This window comes from Rhinopithecus bieti, unplaced genomic scaffold (genome assembly GCF_001698545.2).
Source record: "Rhinopithecus bieti isolate Rb0 unplaced genomic scaffold, ASM169854v2 scaffold_32072, whole genome shotgun sequence".
Taxonomy (NCBI): domain Eukaryota; kingdom Metazoa; phylum Chordata; class Mammalia; order Primates; family Cercopithecidae; genus Rhinopithecus; species Rhinopithecus bieti.
The window spans coordinates 272,379-290,497 of NW_016813565.1; the positions used below are offsets into that span (position 1 = coordinate 272,379).

General features: G+C 56.3%; 1 protein-coding gene across 1 annotated transcript in view; it reads left to right on the top strand.

Moving 5' to 3' along the window:
- AP2A2 (adaptor related protein complex 2 subunit alpha 2) overlaps positions 1–18,119 on the top strand; it is a 51,360-nt gene extending 33,241 nt beyond the window's left edge. The window contains 9 exon segments of the mRNA XM_017848582.1: positions 5,444–5,615; positions 7,515–7,644; positions 9,054–9,136; positions 11,839–11,928; positions 13,337–13,460; positions 14,410–14,526; positions 14,636–14,705; positions 15,578–15,712; positions 16,392–18,119. Of these exon segments, the coding sequence (XP_017704071.1) occupies positions 5,444–5,615; positions 7,515–7,644; positions 9,054–9,136; positions 11,839–11,928; positions 13,337–13,460; positions 14,410–14,526; positions 14,636–14,705; positions 15,578–15,712; positions 16,392–16,469 (999 nt within the window). The 3' untranslated portion in view covers positions 16,470–18,119.

An 18,119-nucleotide genomic window follows, 5' to 3' on the forward strand; every position in this document is an offset into this window, starting at 1 on the left:
TCCTCCCCCTCCATTCCCCCCACCTTCGCCCTCTTCCCCCTCTTCCTCCACCCTTCTCTCCCCTCCCCTCCTCCTCACCCCTCTTCTTCCACCTTCCCCTCCTCCCCTTTCCTCTCCTCCCCTTATCCCCGCTCCTCTCCCTTCCCCTCCTCCACCTTCCGTCCTCCTCTCCCTCTCCTCCCTTGCCTTTCTCCTCCCCCTCTTTCCCCCTTCCCTCTTCCCCCCTCCTCCCTCCTCCCTCCTCCTCCTCCCTCCTCTTCCTCTTTTTCACTCCTCTTCTTCCACCCTTCTCTTCCCTCCTCTCCCTGCTCCTCCCCTCCTCCGCTCTCCTCCTCCTCCTCCCTCCCTCTTCTCCTCCCTCTCCTCCCCCTCCTCCCTCTCCTCCTCCCCACTCCTCTTATTCCTCATCCCCACTTCTCTTCCTCCTCCTCTCCTCCTCTTCCTCATCTTTTCCCTCCTCCCCTCCCCTCCTGGCTGAGCCTGACATCTCATTGAGCAGTCTTCCCTTCCCCTCTTCCTCCCCCCACCCCACCCCGCCTCGCCTCGTGTCCTCCATGCAGCCCCTGTCCCCCTTGCCCTCTCTCTGCGTTGTTGGTGGCATGCTGCTGTGCCTGCCCTCTGGAGGCTTGAATTGCCTGAGAGCTGATCCTGGAGTGAATGAGGTGAATGAAAGATGTGGCTGTTTCCACCCAGGTGGGCATCTTCCCTTCACGCTTAAGCACCTTCATGCTTGTGTTTCTCACGTGCCCTGTGGAGCTGGTGACCTGCTTTTGATCCTGTCTCCTCCCGTGGGATGTCAGTAGCCAGGTGCCTGGTGCTGCAGGCCTCTGTCATTCCTCTAATCTATCTCTCCCTGTCCTTCGAGCGTCTTGACATAGGTTTCTGGAGACAGAAACTTGCTTGTGGAGATTTGTCTGTGAGCTGCCGGAGCAGGGCCCTCCCCGTGGGCACTGGGCCGGCAGTGGCTCTGCCCTGCAGAGAGGAGGACCCAGCTCCAGTTGGGTGAGGAGGCGAGGGCAGGAAGATGTGACCCAGGGGAGGCTGGTGTGCAGGGATTCCTGGTCGCCGGCTTTCAGGAAGGGCACTGTGAAGCCTTCCACGGAAACCTGGAATTGCCTGTTTGAAGCTGGGAAGGCACCAGGTGCTCTCATTCCCCTCCAGCTGCTTTGACGTGAAGAGGAACTCCCTGAGGGAGCACGGAGAGGGGCTGTAGGATTGTCTTCAGGCTCTATGTGGTGTTTCTTTTTCATGTGGGTCCTGAGAAATGAGGTGTGCCCATACCCCAGGCCTTTGATCACACCCAGGTTTGTCCAGTTAGGCTCAGGGTGGACTTTGGAGGGCCTGGCCTTGACTGTGGCTTTGGGATCAGATGGAAGCTTCTGGACCCTGGGAGTGAGAGCAGTGTGCTGCCATCTGAAAAGGGGGATGAGGGTACCGTGAGGTTCAGCATTTCTGTAAGGTCCCTCTTGGGAGGGGTCCCCCTTCCGGGCTCATTCAGTGGATTTTCGGAGTTCGGCTTCACTCCTGATGGTCAGTGGCACCTGGCGGGTGGGTTCCTTAGGGAGGTGTCTGTGGCTGAGGCACGCAGCTCCATTCTAAGCCGAGAGCTGTGGTGTGTGGGCCCCTGCGTTCTGACCAAGAGCTGTGGTGTGTGGGCTTCCTTGCCATCCTGTGCTTTCCAGTCTGTCCTCACTGCTCACAGGAGCTCCAGTGAGAGGCCCCTCCCTATGGGAGACACTCCCAGCGAAGTCCTCTTGCTCAGGGTCTTCTGCATGGGCCGTGAAGGGGCCTCAGGGTGGCATCAGCACGTGTGCCTTTCCCATGAAAGGCAGTGGCTTTATCTTGGTGTCACGTTGGCCAAAATGTCTTTTATTTAAGATCATAGATGAGGCCAGAACATTTTAGTTCTTCCGAGCATCCTCTCTCTGCACACAGCTCCTTGGGGGAGGCTGTGGTGTGTGTGTCCTCGGGTGTGCCGGGGAGCACGGGGCTGTGGGGGTCAGAGGCCGCCTGGTCTCACATGCAGGAGCCTGGGGCCATTGTAGGCAAAACCTTCACCCCTCAAGTTGTCCTGCTATTGGAGGGAGGAGGCGAACTGGTGTGGCCCAGGAGCCAGGCCTGCTCCCTGAGGAGGGTCTCCCAGGCCTGAGAGGGTGAGGAGGGTGAAGAACCCAAAGTGGGCTTCAGGACTCTTGTCCTGGGGCCTCGCTGTTACCGTCTGTGGTAACGTTTCAGGTTCAGATTCATTTACTAGGGCAAAGGGTTTTCCTACTTTAGAAAGCAGTTAAAAGCCATAGACGGCCGGGCGCGGCGGCGCACGCCTGTCATCCCAGCACTTTGGGGGCCGAGGCGGGCGGATCACTTGAGGTCAGGAGTTCAAGACCAGCCTGGCCAACATGGGGAAACCCCGTCTCTTCTAAAAATACAAAAATTAGCTGGGCGTGGTGGTGGGCGCCTGTCATCCCAGCTACTCGGGAAGCTGAGGCAGGAGAATGGCTTGAACCCAGGAGACAGAGGTTGCAGCGAGCTGAGATCGCACCACTGCACTCCAGCCTGGGCAACAGAGCAAGACTCGGTCTCAAAAAAACAAAAAACAAGACCAAAAGCCATAGATGTATTTGAATCAGTGCAGGAACCAGAGGTAACATCTGTGACTAGATGCAGAGGAGGAATTGTCTCCATTTGGGCTGCAGGTGCGTTGCCAAGGCCGATGGCTTCCCACACAGCTCACAGCTTTGTCAGGCTGTGGAGACCACAGTGTTGGCGGGCGCTGTCCCAGGCATGGGGAGCGAAGTGCCACCCTCAGACGGTTTCATCGAGACACACCTTGGACATTTTTGGGACTCTTCTCTGCCAGCTCCTCTGTGACCTCCCACCCTTGGAGCACACGAGACCCATGTCATCTTCTCTTGCAGAGGCATTCAGTCGCGAGAGCAGACCTGGGAGCTTGCCCCGTTTCTGACTGCCCTGCATCCCCATTCTGACTCTCCGCCCCTATTCTGACTCCTACCACCCCATTCTGACTCCCCGCCTCCCCATTCAGACTCCCCTGCCCCATTCTGACTCCCTTCGCCTCCATTCAGACTCCCCTGTCCCCATTCAGACTCCCCCTGCCCCCATTCTGACTCCTCCTGCCCCCATTCTGACCTGCACCTTTTTTGCATAACACACTTTGTGATGCCTCGTTTATCTTGAAGTAAAATTCATATATCACATACCCACATATGTAATTTTTTTGAAAGTGCAGTGTGACAACTTAACTTTGCATTAATGTAAAATGGCATTCAGATGGAGTCTCAGATAATTACACACTAATTTTTTACCTTCTTAGATGTCCAATGGAACATTCTAAAGTTACTCAAAACAAGTCTTCAAGGCAGGGTATCTTATGTCTCTGGTTTTTGACTGTGAAATGCCAATATTGTTGTGATAGTCAGAACCCTCCACATCTCCAGAAAGCTGTTAGCTGAGTGGGGGGTTTCTCCACCAAGAGCCCCTGGTGTACAGTGTCAAAGTGTGAGTGTCGCCAGGCTGTAGTTCAGTGGTGTGATCTCGGCTCACTGCAATCTCCGCCTCCCGGTTTCAGTTCTCCTGCCTCCACCTCCCGGGTAGCTGGGATTACAGGCATGTGCCACCACACCCAGCTAATTTTTGTATTTTTAGTAGAGATGGGGTTTCCCCGTGTTGACCAGGATGGTCTTGATCTTCTGACCTCGTGATCTGCCCCCACCTCGGCCTCCCAAAGTGCTGGGATTACAGGTGTGAGCCACCACGCCTGGCTGAGTATCCTTTTTATAGGGAGTACCTGAGTCCTTCTGGTGCACAGGCTGCTGCAGGGCAGGACCCGTGGAACCCACAGCAGCTCTGAGCTCCGGAGGTCAGGCCACTGGGGCATTGCTGGGGAGCCTGCTGCCCTGTTGGATGGGTAAGCATGCGATGGACTGCACGGCCGCTTGTGCCTGTTGTGGGACTTTAATCATGAGATCATAGGCGCTCTTTCCTTGTGCCTTTGTCCAGGATCAAAGAGCAATTACTGGGGCCAGGTGTGGTGGCTCATGCCTGTAATCCCAAGACTTTGGGAGGCTGAGGTGGACAGATCACCTGAGGTCAGGAGTTCAAGACCAACCTGGCCAACATGGCGAAACCCCGCCTCCACTAAAAATACAAAAATTAACTGGGCGTGGTGGCGGCCACCTGTAATCCCAGCTACTTGGGAGGCTGAGGCGGGAGAATCGCTTGAGGTGGAGGTTGCAGTGAGCCTGCACTATTGCACTCCAGCCTGGGCAGTAGAGTGAGTGTCTCAAAAAAAAAAAACAGGGACAGTCTCTTGCTATGTTGCCCAGGCTAGTTTTAAATTCCTGGGCTCAAGCAGTCCTTCTGCCTCAACCTTCCAAAGTGCTGGGATTATGTGAGGCACCACGCCCAGCCAAAAGCGGTTATTTTACAAGTCTCTGTTCTGTAGACTTTCAGTGATTAATAATGATTTAATGATTAAACTAATAATGCGCCCGAGGAGCCTCGCTCTGTCGCCCAGGTTGGAGTGCAGTGGCGCGATCTCGGCTCACTGCAAGCTCCGTCCCCCGGGTTCCTGCCGTTCTCCCGCCTCAGCCTCCTGAGTAGCTGGGACTACAGGCACCGCCACCGCGCCCGGCTAGTTTTTTGTATTTTTAGTAGAGACAGGGTTTCACCGTGTTCGCCAGGATGGTCTCTATCTCCTGACCTGTGTTCGCCAGGATGGTCTCCATCTCCTGAACTTGTGGTCCCGCCGCCTTGGCCTCCCAAAGTGCTGGGGTTACAGGCGTGAGAGGCGTGAGCCACCATGCCCGGCCTGCTTTATCTTATTCTTTTTTTTTTTTTTTAGACGAGTTCGCTCTGTCGCCCAGCTGGAGTGCAGTGCCGGACTCAGCTCACTGCAAGCTCCGCCCCCAGTTTCGCATTCTCCTGCCTTAGCCTCTCAGTAGCTGGATACAGGCGCTGCACCATCGCGGCTATTTTTTGTATTTTTTAATAGAGACGGGTTTTCACGTGTTAGCCAGATGGTCCCTCGATCTCCTACCTCGGATCCGTCGTCCGCTCCCAAACGCGGGATTACAGAGGCTGAGCACCGCGCCCACCTATCCTTATTTCTAAACCATGATTATTTTTTATGCTTTCATGGCAAAATTTTCTGAGAATTTTTTCATTCAAATAGCATTTGAAAAAGTCTTAGTAGGGTGTCTTGGTGAAATTATGATATGTTTTAATGCAGTTATCTTTAGGCTGACCTGGATTCCAGGAGTGGCTGTTAGCCTCCTCTCTGTCACTCACTGAGCCATGTGCCCGGCCCCAGCCCTGGGAGTGCATGGAGCCAAGGGGCGCCGTGGGGGAGGATTGCAGGTGTGAGCTGCCGGGGCCGCAGGCCAAGGGGCTCCTCTGCCTGATGCTCTCCTTCCTTCTCTTCCAGTCTACGCCTTCTCCGCGGCAGACCTGCTGGGTCTGGGGGCCGCCCCCGCCCCTGCGGGCCCCCACCCTCCTCCGCGGCGGCGGCGGGCTGCTCGTGGACGTGTTCTCAGACTCGGCCATCTGTGGCGCGCCTCTCGCTCCTGCTCCGAAGACAAACCCCTTTGCAGGAGCAGGTTTTCCTGAGTCCCTTGCAGACAGGCACGGACTGCCGTCCCCCTGACTTCCGGGTTGGCCGCGCCACTGACAGAGGTGGCAAGCGGAGTTTACTCCCAAATTACTGCTGGGGAGAATAGCTTGCTGTGTCGTGGTGGTGGTTTGCTGTGTCACTCTCTCAGACTAGACTTGTGGACGCCAGTGTGCATTAGATAAAGGTCTGACATTCCTCTCAGGAGGAAAAGAGGACATGAAAAAGCACAGTTGCCGGCGCTGTGCTGATCATGCTTCAGCTGCTCTTTCTTGAGTGTGGATAAACACCTTTGTAGCGTACTCGTTTCCTTCTTCGCCTCTTTCCTGTCCTATTGGCTGGTTTTCACTCCTGACTTAAGCCATCTTTCTGTGTCTGGCCTGGAGGCCTGGTCTCTTGTCCTTGAGTTGCTCCTTGGCCAAGTCCTCCCTGTGAGGCCTGCCCCTGCCACACCTTCCGGCTCTACCTGTGTTGCCCCCGAGGCAGCTGACTTTGCTGTCTTGTCAATGCTAATTAATTCTGTCAATGCCGGCCACCTCCCAGCTCCCACATGCAGTGGTCCTGCCGTGTCTCCACGGGTCTTCAGATCATCCCGTGCCGCCACTTTCCCTGGCGCGTGCTCTCCCCAGCTTCTCTCTGGGTGGTCTCATCAGCTGTGGCATTCCATTGTGGCTGCCTCTCAGCCTCTGTTGTTTTCATGTCTGGCGGAGGTCCCTGAGGCGTCCCATTCCGGAGTGGACGTCCCCTCCCCTCCCCTCTCTACCCTCCCCCTCCTCCCTCCTCACCTCCCCTCCTCCTCCCTCTCTCTCCCTCCCTCCCCTACCCCTCTCCCGTCCTCCCCCTCCCCTCCCTCTCCTCTCTCTCCCTCCCTCCTACCTCCCCGTCCACTCCCCTCCCTCCTCCCCTCCCCTCCCCCTCCCCCTCCCTCTCCCTCTCTCCTCTCCCTACCCCTCTCCCGTCTCCCTCCCCATCCCCCTCTCTCCTTCCCCCCTCCACTGCCCTGTGGTGAGTGCAGTGCCGTTCCGTCCCAGATGGAGGTTAGAGAGCTTTGAGGAATGGCCTTTTGGTCCCCGTTTTGAAGACTGTTAAAAAAAAAAAAATAGATTCTGGTGTTTTAAATGCTTTTCATTCTTTGTATTACATGTTCATGTGAGTTCTGTTTCCGTACATGTTGGGAAAAGGATAGAGAGGCAGGCCATGTGGTGTTTTGGGCAGATCGCCCACTGGCTGAAAGAGTCTTCCTCTGCTCTAAGTCACTTGTTTTGCTTGGAATCCAGGTTCCAGGGCTCCGGTGGTGGCCACTTCTCAGTGTCTCCAAGTGGCAGGAAGGACCGGGCTGGGCATCCTGGCAGGAAGGACCGGGGCTGTGCATCCGTGGCAGGAATAGGACTGGCTGGGCAGGTCCGTGGCAGGAAGGACTGGGGCTGGGCAGTCCGTGGCAGGAGGGACTGGGCCTGGGCAGTTCCCGTGCAGCCGTGGCCCTTCCCCTGCTGGGGCCATGCCTGCCCCGTCTCCATAACGCTGTGCTGGGAGCTGCCCATGGCTGTGCATGCCTCAATTGGGTGGCGCCGTCTCCAGCTGGCGGCCTGGCTCTTATGCATGTGGCCGTCTTGGCTTTGATCTGGCTACAGAGGGTCATCAGGTGTCTGCGTGTGTTTGGTGTAGATGGAGGCACAGAGTGCCTGGACGAGCCGGCCGCGGTGGCTGCTGGAACACGGCTCACAGGACAGGGCGGCTGCATTCTTGTGGCCTTGCAGAGTGGTTTGCATTTTCCCCAAAAATTCCTCCAGGCCAGGTTGTAGTTGGGATGACCCTTTAAAAAGCAAGCAACCAAGCAGAGACGCTGACCACGAGGGCCCCTCTGTCACGCTACGTCATGGGTGATCAGTCGGAGCCCCTCCCATGTCCTTGACAGATTTCACTTTAAAGTGGCTTAGGCCAAACCACGAGTGTAAACTCTGTGGCCTCTTGTGTGGAGAGACCGTTGGCTGTGGGCGGAGCAGCGATCCCAGGGCACGGTGAGCACATGGACACCTCTCCCTCGGCCGGCTCCTCCTGTTAAGTGACCTCGGCTTTGTTGGTGGCCTGCTGTGGCAGTCCTGGGTGAAGCGCAGTAGACGTGTTCCAGGCTGTGTTGTGTGTTGGTTGGACCACACTTGACTTTTGAAGCTTTGCGTGTGGCTGGAGCTGGACCGGCAGCCTGCCGGGCTGTGCAGGGGGCGGCTGTGGCCTCCAGAGGTGTGCGCGGGGACTGCGGCCTCAGTGGCTCTTGTGGCTGCGGCGGGCTGGAGTGGGGCAGTGTGAGGCGAGCAGCGCCCTCCCGGCCCTGAGAGCAAGCCAAGGGCCGCCTGTCACTGTCCCTTGCTGTCTGTCTCTGCTTCCTCCGTCTTCTTCCTGGCCTGGTCTCCGTATGGCAGGATGCCGACGAGCTGATCTTCAGGTCGGCAGCACTCAGACCTTCCAGGGTGGCAGCTGTGGTGCAGTTAGTGGAGACTGGGTGAGCGTAGGAGTGGCTGACCTTGATCTCGGCGTCAGCACAGGTGGGTGTGGAGATTTCAGAATTAGGCCGCTGCCATGCAGCATTTGCTTCTTAGGCACTGGGGTGGGTTGGGGGAGGGGGCGGCACCGTGACCTCCTGCCTTCCCACCCTGTGGTCTGAATCAGTGCCACATCCATCTCTGTGCTGGGTTCACCCAGGAGCCCTGTGCTGCTGCCCTGCCTCCCTCTCCTCTCTTCTGGATCCAGGTCACTGTGGAGTTATAGTTTTCTAGAGGAGGTCAGAAAACTTGAAGCTCTTCTGAGAGAAACACAAATGAAAACTAACCAATGCTCTTTTATTTTCCCCTAACTCGGTGTAGTGTAGATAGGTGCCCTGTGGTGAGCAAAACCCTGGGCTCCCTGTGCAGTGTAGACATGAACCGTGCATGGGCGAGAGGAGAGGCCAGGGGGAGATGGGGGCGCCCAGGGCCCTGCAGGGCTGTGCCGCTGGCGGGTGGATGGCTGTGCGTGTGCATCAGCGGGGAGCAGCCAGGCTCTGATGGCGAGGCCCTCGCTGGGTGGAAGGCCGGCTCCCGGGTTGGGTGGAGTCTGTGGCATGGCCAGAAGCTGTGTGCATGCCTTCGCGCCCGTGTCCTGTCTGGGGCCGTGAGAGGCCATTACACGTGGACCAGCGTGTTCCTGGAAAGCAGCTGCACCAACTGCCTTCACAGGTCTCCCTGGAGCTGTGCCCGCGCCCCTGTGCCCTGCTCACTGTCCTCCTGTGGCCATTTGTCAGGATGGTCCTTGGGATCGTTTTCTACTTGTTTCTTCCCTTGTGTCCATAGAGGTTTTTCTGGCCTCCTCGTGCTAGGAATTTTTTTCCAGAACAAACCCTTGTGTTTTCTGCAGGTGGCTTTGAGTGACACATATACTGTCCCTTTCCCCCTAGGTTTGTTTGTAAAAACAATGGTGTGTTGTTTGAAAATCAGCTGCTTCAAATTGGACTTAAGTCTGAATTTCGGCAGAATTTAGGTATGTGTTTTAATTACTTAATGAAACTCTCTCTTAGAACTCCCATAACTCAGTAAGAAAGCAGCCCAGTTACAAAATGGACCAAAGAACAGCCTGGGCAACAAACCGAGACTCATCTCTACAACCAGAGGGGCGGCGAGGGTGGGGTGGGTGCAGAGTTTTTGAAGAGACGTTCTCCAGGGAGAATACAGGAATGCTCAGTAAGCACCTGAAAAGATGTACAAAGTCATGAGGGAAATGCCAGTCAAAACTACAGTGAGACACCACCTCAGCCCATCAGGACGGCTTACGCCTGTAATCCCACAGCGAGACACCACCTCACCCCGCCAGGATGGCTGTTATAAAACAAACAGGTAGCCTGGGCAGTGGCTCACGCTTGTAACCCCACCATGTTGGGAGGCTGAGGCAGGCGGATCACTTGAGGCCAGAAGTTCGAGACCGGCCTGGCTAACATGGTGAAACCCTGTCTCTACTAAAAGTACAAAAATTAGCTCTGCATGATGGTGCATGTCTGTAGTCCCAGCTACTTAGGAGGCTGAGACAGGAGAATCACTTGAACCTGGGAGGCAGAGATTGCAGTGACCGAGATCATGCCACTGCACTCCAGCCTGGGCAACAGAGTGAGACTCTGTAAATAAATAAATAAACAGACTGGCCTGGTGGTGTGGTGACTTAGGCCTGTAATTCCAGCACTTTGGGAGGCCGAGGTGGGAGGATCACTTGAGCCTAGGTGTTTGAGACCAGCCTGCACAACATGGTGAGACCCATCTCTACAAAAAATACAAAAATTAGCTAGATGTGGTGGTGCACACCTGTGGTCCCAGCTACTCGGGAGGCAGGCGGGGGAGGATCGCTTGAGTCCAGGTGTTTGAGGCTGCAGTGAGCTGAGATCATGCCACTGCACTGCAGCCTGGGCAGCAGAGCGAGACCCTGTTGTTCGCTCGTTCGTTCATTCATTCATTCATTCATTCATTCATTCATTCATTCATTCATAATAATGCATACATCAAAGCAAACCACGAAGGAAAAGGAGTGTCTGCAGGGCATGGTGACGCTGGAGCCTTGTGCGCCACTGGCAGGAGTGTACAGTCGTGCAGTTACTGTGGGAAGTTCCTCAAAACACAAAAGAAAGTGGAATTACTCTGTGACCCAGCAGGTTCACGTGTGGGGACAGACCCCAGAGAATCGAAAGCTGGGTCTTAAAGAGGTACCTGTCCACCCATGTCCATAGCAGCATTCACAATCCCCAGAAGTTGGAAACAGCCCAGATGTTCATGGGTGGATGACTAGATAAGCAAAATGTGGTCCGTCGATGCAGTGGAATATTATTCAGCCATCAGACGGCAGACAGGAATGAAATTCGGATGCATAAAACAGCACGGATGCACCTTGAGGACATGGTGCTCAGTGACACGGGCCAGACACAGGGACAAATCCTGTGTGGCTCCACTCATGCGGTCCCTAGAGCAGTGACTCTGTAGAGACAGAACGTGGTTCGTGGGTGCCAGGGCCTAGGCCAGGGGGATGGGGAGTTGGTGTTTAATGGCGACGGAGTTCAGTTTGGGAAGATGAGAACTTTCTGGAGATGGTGGTGGCAGTGGCTGCACAGTGTGGCTGCACTTCCTGCGTCCTTGTGTCCACCTAAATACGGCTAGGAAGGTGAATGTTAGGTTATGTGTATTTTACCACAATTTAGAAGAAGGACATAAAAAAGCCTTTGAGTGTAAAAAAAAAACACTGTGCATGGAACCCTGTGGCTACGGGGGCCCTGGCTGCGGACCTGCCTCCTCTCAGTGCCTGCCTTGAGCCTCCTGAGGACTGCTCTGTCTCTCGCTTGTGAAAAACACGGAAAGAGTGTGAAAAAGGAGAATTAGTCGCTTGCCCACCAGGGATCTGTTAGAAAAGTGAGGGTTGTCAGAGTAATTCTTGTGGGAAATGCTGCATTGAAAACAGATGGTACTTTTAGTCCTGGTTTAAGTTTTTAAACTCTGGGCCGTGATAGCTTCACCTAGGTGTTGGTTTTGGTTTTTTAAATTGTGGGAGGAGTGATGCCAAAGTGATGCCCTTTTTAGAATATTCGAGGTTTCCTTTCTGAATTCAAGGGGCATACAGATGTTCACAAAGATTTGTTATTGTGATATAAATAAAAACAGCGACACATCCAAAATGTGCACCTGTGCTGTGCATGAGCTGCTGCAGTGAGGGCCAGTGTGCAACACCAGTCCTGTGCTGGACGCAGGCCCAGCCGGGTCCCCTGACAGGAGGCAGCCAGGGCCGGTGCCTGTGTTTACGTGTCGCAGACGTGGGGCAGGGCCGGCAGTGGCCTGTGTGATTGCGGCGTCCCTGGAGACCCCTCCAGCTGGAGCCCAGCCTGCGGACAGGGCTTTCTGTAGGTCCTTCCCTGTGCACACGCGTGTGACCTCATCCGTCCCGTGTGGGTGTGCAGGAGGGGCCGAGGGAGGAGGGTGCTGGAGGGCTGAAGTTACCTCTGAGTGGAGGAGATACCCCACCCGTTTCCAACACTGGTGTGCTCGTTCTAAAACTGGAAAACATTGGTTCTTAATTTTAACAACAGTCGTGCATCACAACAGTGGATTTTGATTCAGCTGAAGATGGGGGGGGGGGCTCTTGTTTTTCAGTGTAAATATTCAGGGTAAGCGTGAAATGATGTGTGTGAAAAAATGGTTTTTGTTTCCTTCTAGGTCGGATGTTTATCTTCTATGGTAATAAGACCTCCACGCAGTTCCTGAATTTTACTCCAACACTGATCTGTTCAGATGAGCTTCAGCCTAATATCCTTGGTTTCATTGCCCCTGTGCCCACAGACAGCACAATGTGGGACTTAGAGGAGGCTTTTGAGGAAGTTTTTTGGTTTTCTTGTTTTGTTAAAATAGCAAGATAATTCCAGATGCTATATGAAAATCAGGCAATCATAATCTGCCTGTGGTGTTGGGCAGCAAAAAGAAAACAGGCAGTCTTCCATATTGGAGTGTCAGTTTTGATAATGCATCTAAAAATACTGTGCACAAGTCTCTTCCCCTTCCATTTGGCTGGTTTGAGTCCCTTTCTTTTTCGGCTGGTCTTACCCTCCTGTGACATTGTCTTTAAATCCCTCCTCTCTGAAGCCTCACAGAGAGAGCTGCTGCTTGCAGAGCATGGGAGGTGCCGGCGGGGACTGGAGCACGGTGCGCACACCCCGGCCGAGCTTGTGTGTGCTTCTGGCAGAGCTTTTAGACTGAAGATTTTCCCTTCGTAATGCCAGAAGTGTTACTAGAACTTTCCCAGCTAAAAGAGGGAGATGCTAACATCTCTTCCTGTAAGGATAGGCCCACCAAGTAGAGTTAGCGTGAAGACCCCAGCTTGACCAGAGACGGTGACACCTGGGGGTTTATGGTCCGAGACCTGAGTGAAGCAACATCGTCCTTGCCACTGGCTGGTCTGTGTTCATTTTAACGTGAACACGTTTTAATGCAGACCGTTCAAGCTGTTTCAAAACAGTCATTAAAAATACACATGTAGGATCACGTGTATTAAAGACTTCGCTGAGAATCCAGAGTGGAAGCTGACTCCTCCTGTGCCCCTCTTTAGGGGTCTCTCCCTCGGGGTCCGCTTGGCTGAAGGCAGCAGCGAGCCCAGCAGCTGAGTGGCCGGCAGCACACGACCCAGAGGTAGGAGAGGCCTGCACCCTGCTGCCTCCTGGACCCAGCTTTGCTGGTGTCGCTGTTTCTTCAGGAGAGGCTGTAGGCAAACCCTTGTTTTCCAGCACGAAAACAATGCTGGTCCCAGCAAGGTGGGCTCTTTTCTGAGTCTCGCTGTCTCAGGAGCCTGCTATTCCCAGGATTCTTGAAGTTTTCCTGCCCTACTAAGCATCAGTTTCTGCTAACGGTGACAAAAATTGTGTGTGTAAGAACCAGAGCCGAGGCTCACAGAGTGAAAACAGAAGTAGAACAGCCAGTAGATAGTGTAAGCGACTTTTTAAAATGGAGGAGCCATTTTGGAAGCGTGAGAAGCAAACAGTGTTTTGAGGATTGTCTGGGTGGAAGGGCAGGGCTGGGTGGTGTGGCCGCCCCTTGACCCGTAGCTGGTGGTCCTGGAGCGTGGTGAGTGTGCGCCCTCCATGGGTCCTGCTGGGGCTCTAGCCCAGCCCGTTTCCGCTTCTGCCGCTGGGGCTTGCTTGGCTGGATTCCTTAACGCACACACACCTGAACCTGCAGACCAAGCCCGTGGACCCGACTGTGGAGGGGGGTGCGCAGGTGCAGCAGGTGGTCAACATAGAGTGCGTGTCCGACTTCACGGAGGCGCCCGTCCTCAACATTCAGTTCAGGTAAGAGCCATCTGTGCGCCCCGGGCCAAGGATTGTGTGGGCGCCTGAGCTGTGTGCCTGGGCTCCATGACTGTGCCGCATGTCCTTCCTGAGGGGACCCAGGGCATGCGGGTACTCATGGTGCATGGATGCGACCTGAGCTGTTGCTGCCCTCAGCTCTGCAGGGCGCAGAAAACAAGGGGAGGTGAAGCCCTGGGCTCCGGGACGGCAGGTGGCGGCTCCCACATGGGGCCTTGCTAGGATCTTTCTGGGCACAACGGGGCCTTACCTCATGGGGTAGCAGACAGGGCCCCATGCCACCTGCCCGGCTTGGTACCAGACAACAGCTGCGAGGTGAAGGCGGCTGATTTCCTTCGGACCCTGGCCTGAGGGGTGCGTTTTTTGTGCAGTTGGACTCAGATCATACCACTTTGCTTAGTTTTTAAAAGCATAAGATTTTCCTGTTGCAACTGTTGGTTACTGTCACTTTTCAGTGGCTACAATAGCGTGTACACGGTCAGCCCGTACCCTGCTGGGTGTCTGCAAGGTTATGAATGTTGAGAAAAGCACACTTCCTAACATTAAAAATACAGAGAACTTAAGGATTGTATACTGTAGAATTTGGGGACATAGACATGCAAATTTTTGTTTCATTCTTTGTGCAAATGCCTTTGCTTTTTTGAAGAAAAAAAAATCACACTATTTGCACAGACTTGGAGTTCTGGGAAACAGATAAGTGGGGAGAAGTGAGGCACAGGGGCATCCTGCCTGTGTACACGGCCCTGCCTATCCTGTCTGTGGGTGACACTGTACACTGAGCCACACATGATCTGTGGAGACTCAAGGCTCGGCTCCCCACGCTCTGGTGGGTGGCACTAGGTGGAGACGCTTCTCACTCCAGGCTCTTTCCCGGCCCCTGGGGCTCTCAGAGGAGGAGCTGACTGTCTCTTTCTGCTGCTGCTGCTGGCAGGTATGGGGGCACCTTCCAGAACGTGTCTGTGCAGCTGCCCATCACTCTCAACAAATTCTTCCAGCCGACAGAAATGGCTTCTCAGGATTTCTTTCAACGTTGGAAGCAGTTGAGCAAGTGAGAAACCTGTTGTCCTGTAGGGGTCGGGGTGGGGATGGGGTCATTTGAAAAGATGGGCTTTGGTCTCTGGCCTGGCTGAGAAACTTGCCTTTGCTGTTTCTCACAGTCCACAGCAGGAGGTGCAGAACATCTTCAAAGCAAAGCACCCAATGGACACAGAAGTCACCAAAGCCAAGGTAGGGCATCTGGAGGGACGGCGCCGGGGACACGCTGCCCGCAACCCAGCGCCAGGGTCTGGAGGGACGGCCCGGGGGGACACACTGCCCGCGACCCAGCGCCAGGGTCTGGAGGGACGGCCCCGGGGGGACACACTGCCCGCGACCCAGCGCCAGGGTCTGGAGGGACGGCCCCGGGGGGACACTGCCCGCGACCCAGCGCCAGGGTCTGGAGGGACGGCCCGGGGGGACACACTGCCTGCGACCCAGCGCCAGGGTCTGGAGGGATGGCCCTGGGGGATGTGCTGCCCGCAACCCAGTGCCAGGGTCTGGAGGGACGGCCCTGGGGGACACGCTGCCCGCAACCCAGCGCCAGGGTCTGGAGAGCCGTTGCCCGCGACCCAGTGCCAGGGTCTGGAGGGACGGCCCTGGGGGATGCGCTGACCACAACCCAGCACCAGGGTCTGGAGGGACGTTGCCCGCGACCCAGTGCCAGGGTCTGGAGGGACGGCCCCGGGGGATGCACTGCCCACGACCCAGCGCCAGGGTCTGGAGGGATGGCCCCAGGGGATGCGCTGACCGCAACCCAGCACCAGGGTCTGGAGGGACATTGCTCGCGACCCAGTGCCAGGGTCTGGAGGGACAGCCCCGGGGGACGCGCTGCCCGCGACCCAGCGCCAGGGTCTGGAGAGCCGTTGCCCACGACCCAGCACCATGGTCTGGAGGGACGGCCCCGGGTACACGCTGCCCGCGACCCAGCACCAGGGTCTGGAGGGATGGCCCCGGGGACACGCTGCCCGCGACCCAGCACCAGGGTCTGGAGGGATGGCCATGGGGGACGTGCTGCCTGTGACCCAGCTCCAGGATCATCATTCTCCTGTTTCTTTGGACAGATCATTGGATTTGGTTCTGCACTTCTTGAAGAAGTTGATCCTAATCCTGCGAATTTCGTGGGAGCTGGAATCATCCACACGAAAACCACCCAGATCGGATGCCTGCTACGCCTGGAGCCGAACCTGCAAGCCCAGGTCAGGCCCTCAGGAAATGGCTGAACACACTTGAGTTGCTTTTTATTCTGGCACAATGTACATGGTGAGGTGTGTAGCTCTTTAGTGCAGTTCGGTCAGTTTTGACAGATGTTGTGTGCCCGTTTAACCACCACCCTGGCAATACATGGTAGCGTCCCAGCCTCCCCACAGCTGGCCACCTGGAGCATCGTCCCGCCACAGAGCAGCCTGGCCCTGGGCGGTGGCTCTCCCAGCTGTTCCTCTCTGTCACTGCGTTGTTCCTTCTTGCCACGTCCCATTCTGTCGATGGACACCTGTCTCTGTTTCACTCGGGCGGCACCCAGGAATGCTGCTGCTGCTGCCCGGGGCCTGTGTGTGGTTAGCGCTACAAGAAGCCGTGCCACTTCACACTCCCGCCAGCTACGTACGAGGCACCAGGCGCTCCCATGCCAGCCCTCAGTTTTCATGCTGACAGTGTGTGTGGTGCTCAGGCCTCTGCCGAGCTGTGGGTGCCTCCAGAGANCCAGCCCTCAGTTTTCATGCTGACAGTGTGTGTGGTGCTCAGGCCTCTGCCGAGCTGTGGGTGCCTCCAGAGAGTGGTCCCTGGGCGTGGCCCACAGGGTTCTGCATGGCGGGTCCTGGACCCGAGGGCTGTGTGAGCCTTGGCATGCCCGCTGACCCGCTGTGCTCTCTGTTTCAGATGTACCGGCTCACGCTGCGGACGAGTAAGGAAGCCGTTTCTCAGAGATTATGTGAATTGCTGTCAGCGCAGTTTTAGTCTTGAGGATGGAGGACCAGGCTCGTGTGTCTCGCGTTGTCTTCGTCTGTGCCGTTTGTCTTCGTGGCCATCCTGTGATGAGCACCCCCGCTGCCCCAGACCTCTCCCCTTTGGGCTGGACAGGAACACACGTGTGTGGCTCAGGAAGAAAAGCTCAGCCCGGACTGTGGCAGCCTCGGCAGAAGGTGGATCTTGGGATCAGTTTTTATAAAAATCAAGATAGTTCTGTGGTTAAATCTACAAATTAAAGGGAAATTAGAAGTTGGCGTGAACGTGGCGTTTGTGGGAGTGTCACTGAGATGGCCCGTGCTGCCGCCCTCCCCGCCTCGGAGCCTCTGGGAGCAGCAGTGCCGCTACATGTGGCGTGGGCTGAGCCTTGGTGTGTGGCCGTTCTGGTGGCTACACACCTGGCATCGTCCTGGGCCCTTGGGGGGAGCACGGCCACCCCTGGTTTTGCTGCAGTCCCAGCTGGACAGTTTTCCCAGGCAGGATTTTAATCTAGACTTTAGAAGCATTTGTATTTGTAATGACTTCTGGCAAAACCACGTGTCCTGGCTGGATGTAATTGTTTTCCCAGTTCCTGTTTGTGGAGGGTGTCTGTTATGCTCCTGCAGTCCCCAAGGCCTTAGATGTGCAGCCAGGCAAGGAGCGTCCTTCCGGCCCTGCAGGGCCCCCAGGACTCCAGGGTAAAGCGTGGGCTGGTGGCGCAGACTCAGGTGTGCTTATCTCTCTCCTGTCAAGAGTGGGTGTTCCAGTGAGCTGAGATCCGGCCACTGCACTCCAGCCTGGGCGACAGAGCGAGACTCCGTCTCAAAAAAAAAAAAAGAGTGGGTGTCCCCAGGCCACGGTGCAGGCTTGAGTCCTTCCGCTGGCCCCATCCAGTCGTCCCTGGAGGGGCTGTGGAGGAGGGAAGCCTCCGTGTGGTCAGGAAGTGAAGGGGCCATTGGCCACACGCTGTGTGCCACCTGCGGCTTGTGTCTCACCTGTCGTCCGGACTCAGCACCCAGGCTGCACGTCTGACACCTGAGAGGCGAGAGAGTGGGGCTGGCCTAGGAGCCAAGGCTGGGGCCCTGTGCTCTGTCCCCAGGACGGTGGCCTTGTTTGTCCTAAACACACCCAGCACGGGTTCCGGCTTCCTGACATGCTGTGGAGGCAGGGAGGGTGGGTGGCCACATGTGCTTGAGCCTGGCCCTCAGCCACCTGCTCTGCGGGTCCCTGGGGCAGCTGCAGGGGCTCACGGACCCATCAGGTCTCCACAGCTCCCCTGCAGTGTGTGCAGCCCACGATGTCTGTGGCTCTCCTTCCGGCGTGTCGGACTTTGATCACAGGATAGCCATGTCGGTGGCGTGCGCCTCTCGCGCTGGCCATTCTGGGTCTGGTGGTGCCAGGTGTCGTGACGCGCCACGCTGGGCTTGTGCTGCAGCTGGGTGGTGTGGCCCTCATTCGTGTGTTCCATCTGCTGGGCAGTGAGTGCTCTGCCCATGTGCTGCGCCTGCCGGCTGCGTGTGCTGCCGTGGATCTCCTGCGTCCCTTGACCCCTCCCGCCATCAGAGGAAAGTCCGCTCCCCGAGGCACCGCTTCCCTGTGTGGCTGCAGAGGGGCCCTCAGTGTGGCACTCCTCGTCAAAGAAAAATAAAGGCTAGAACAGCA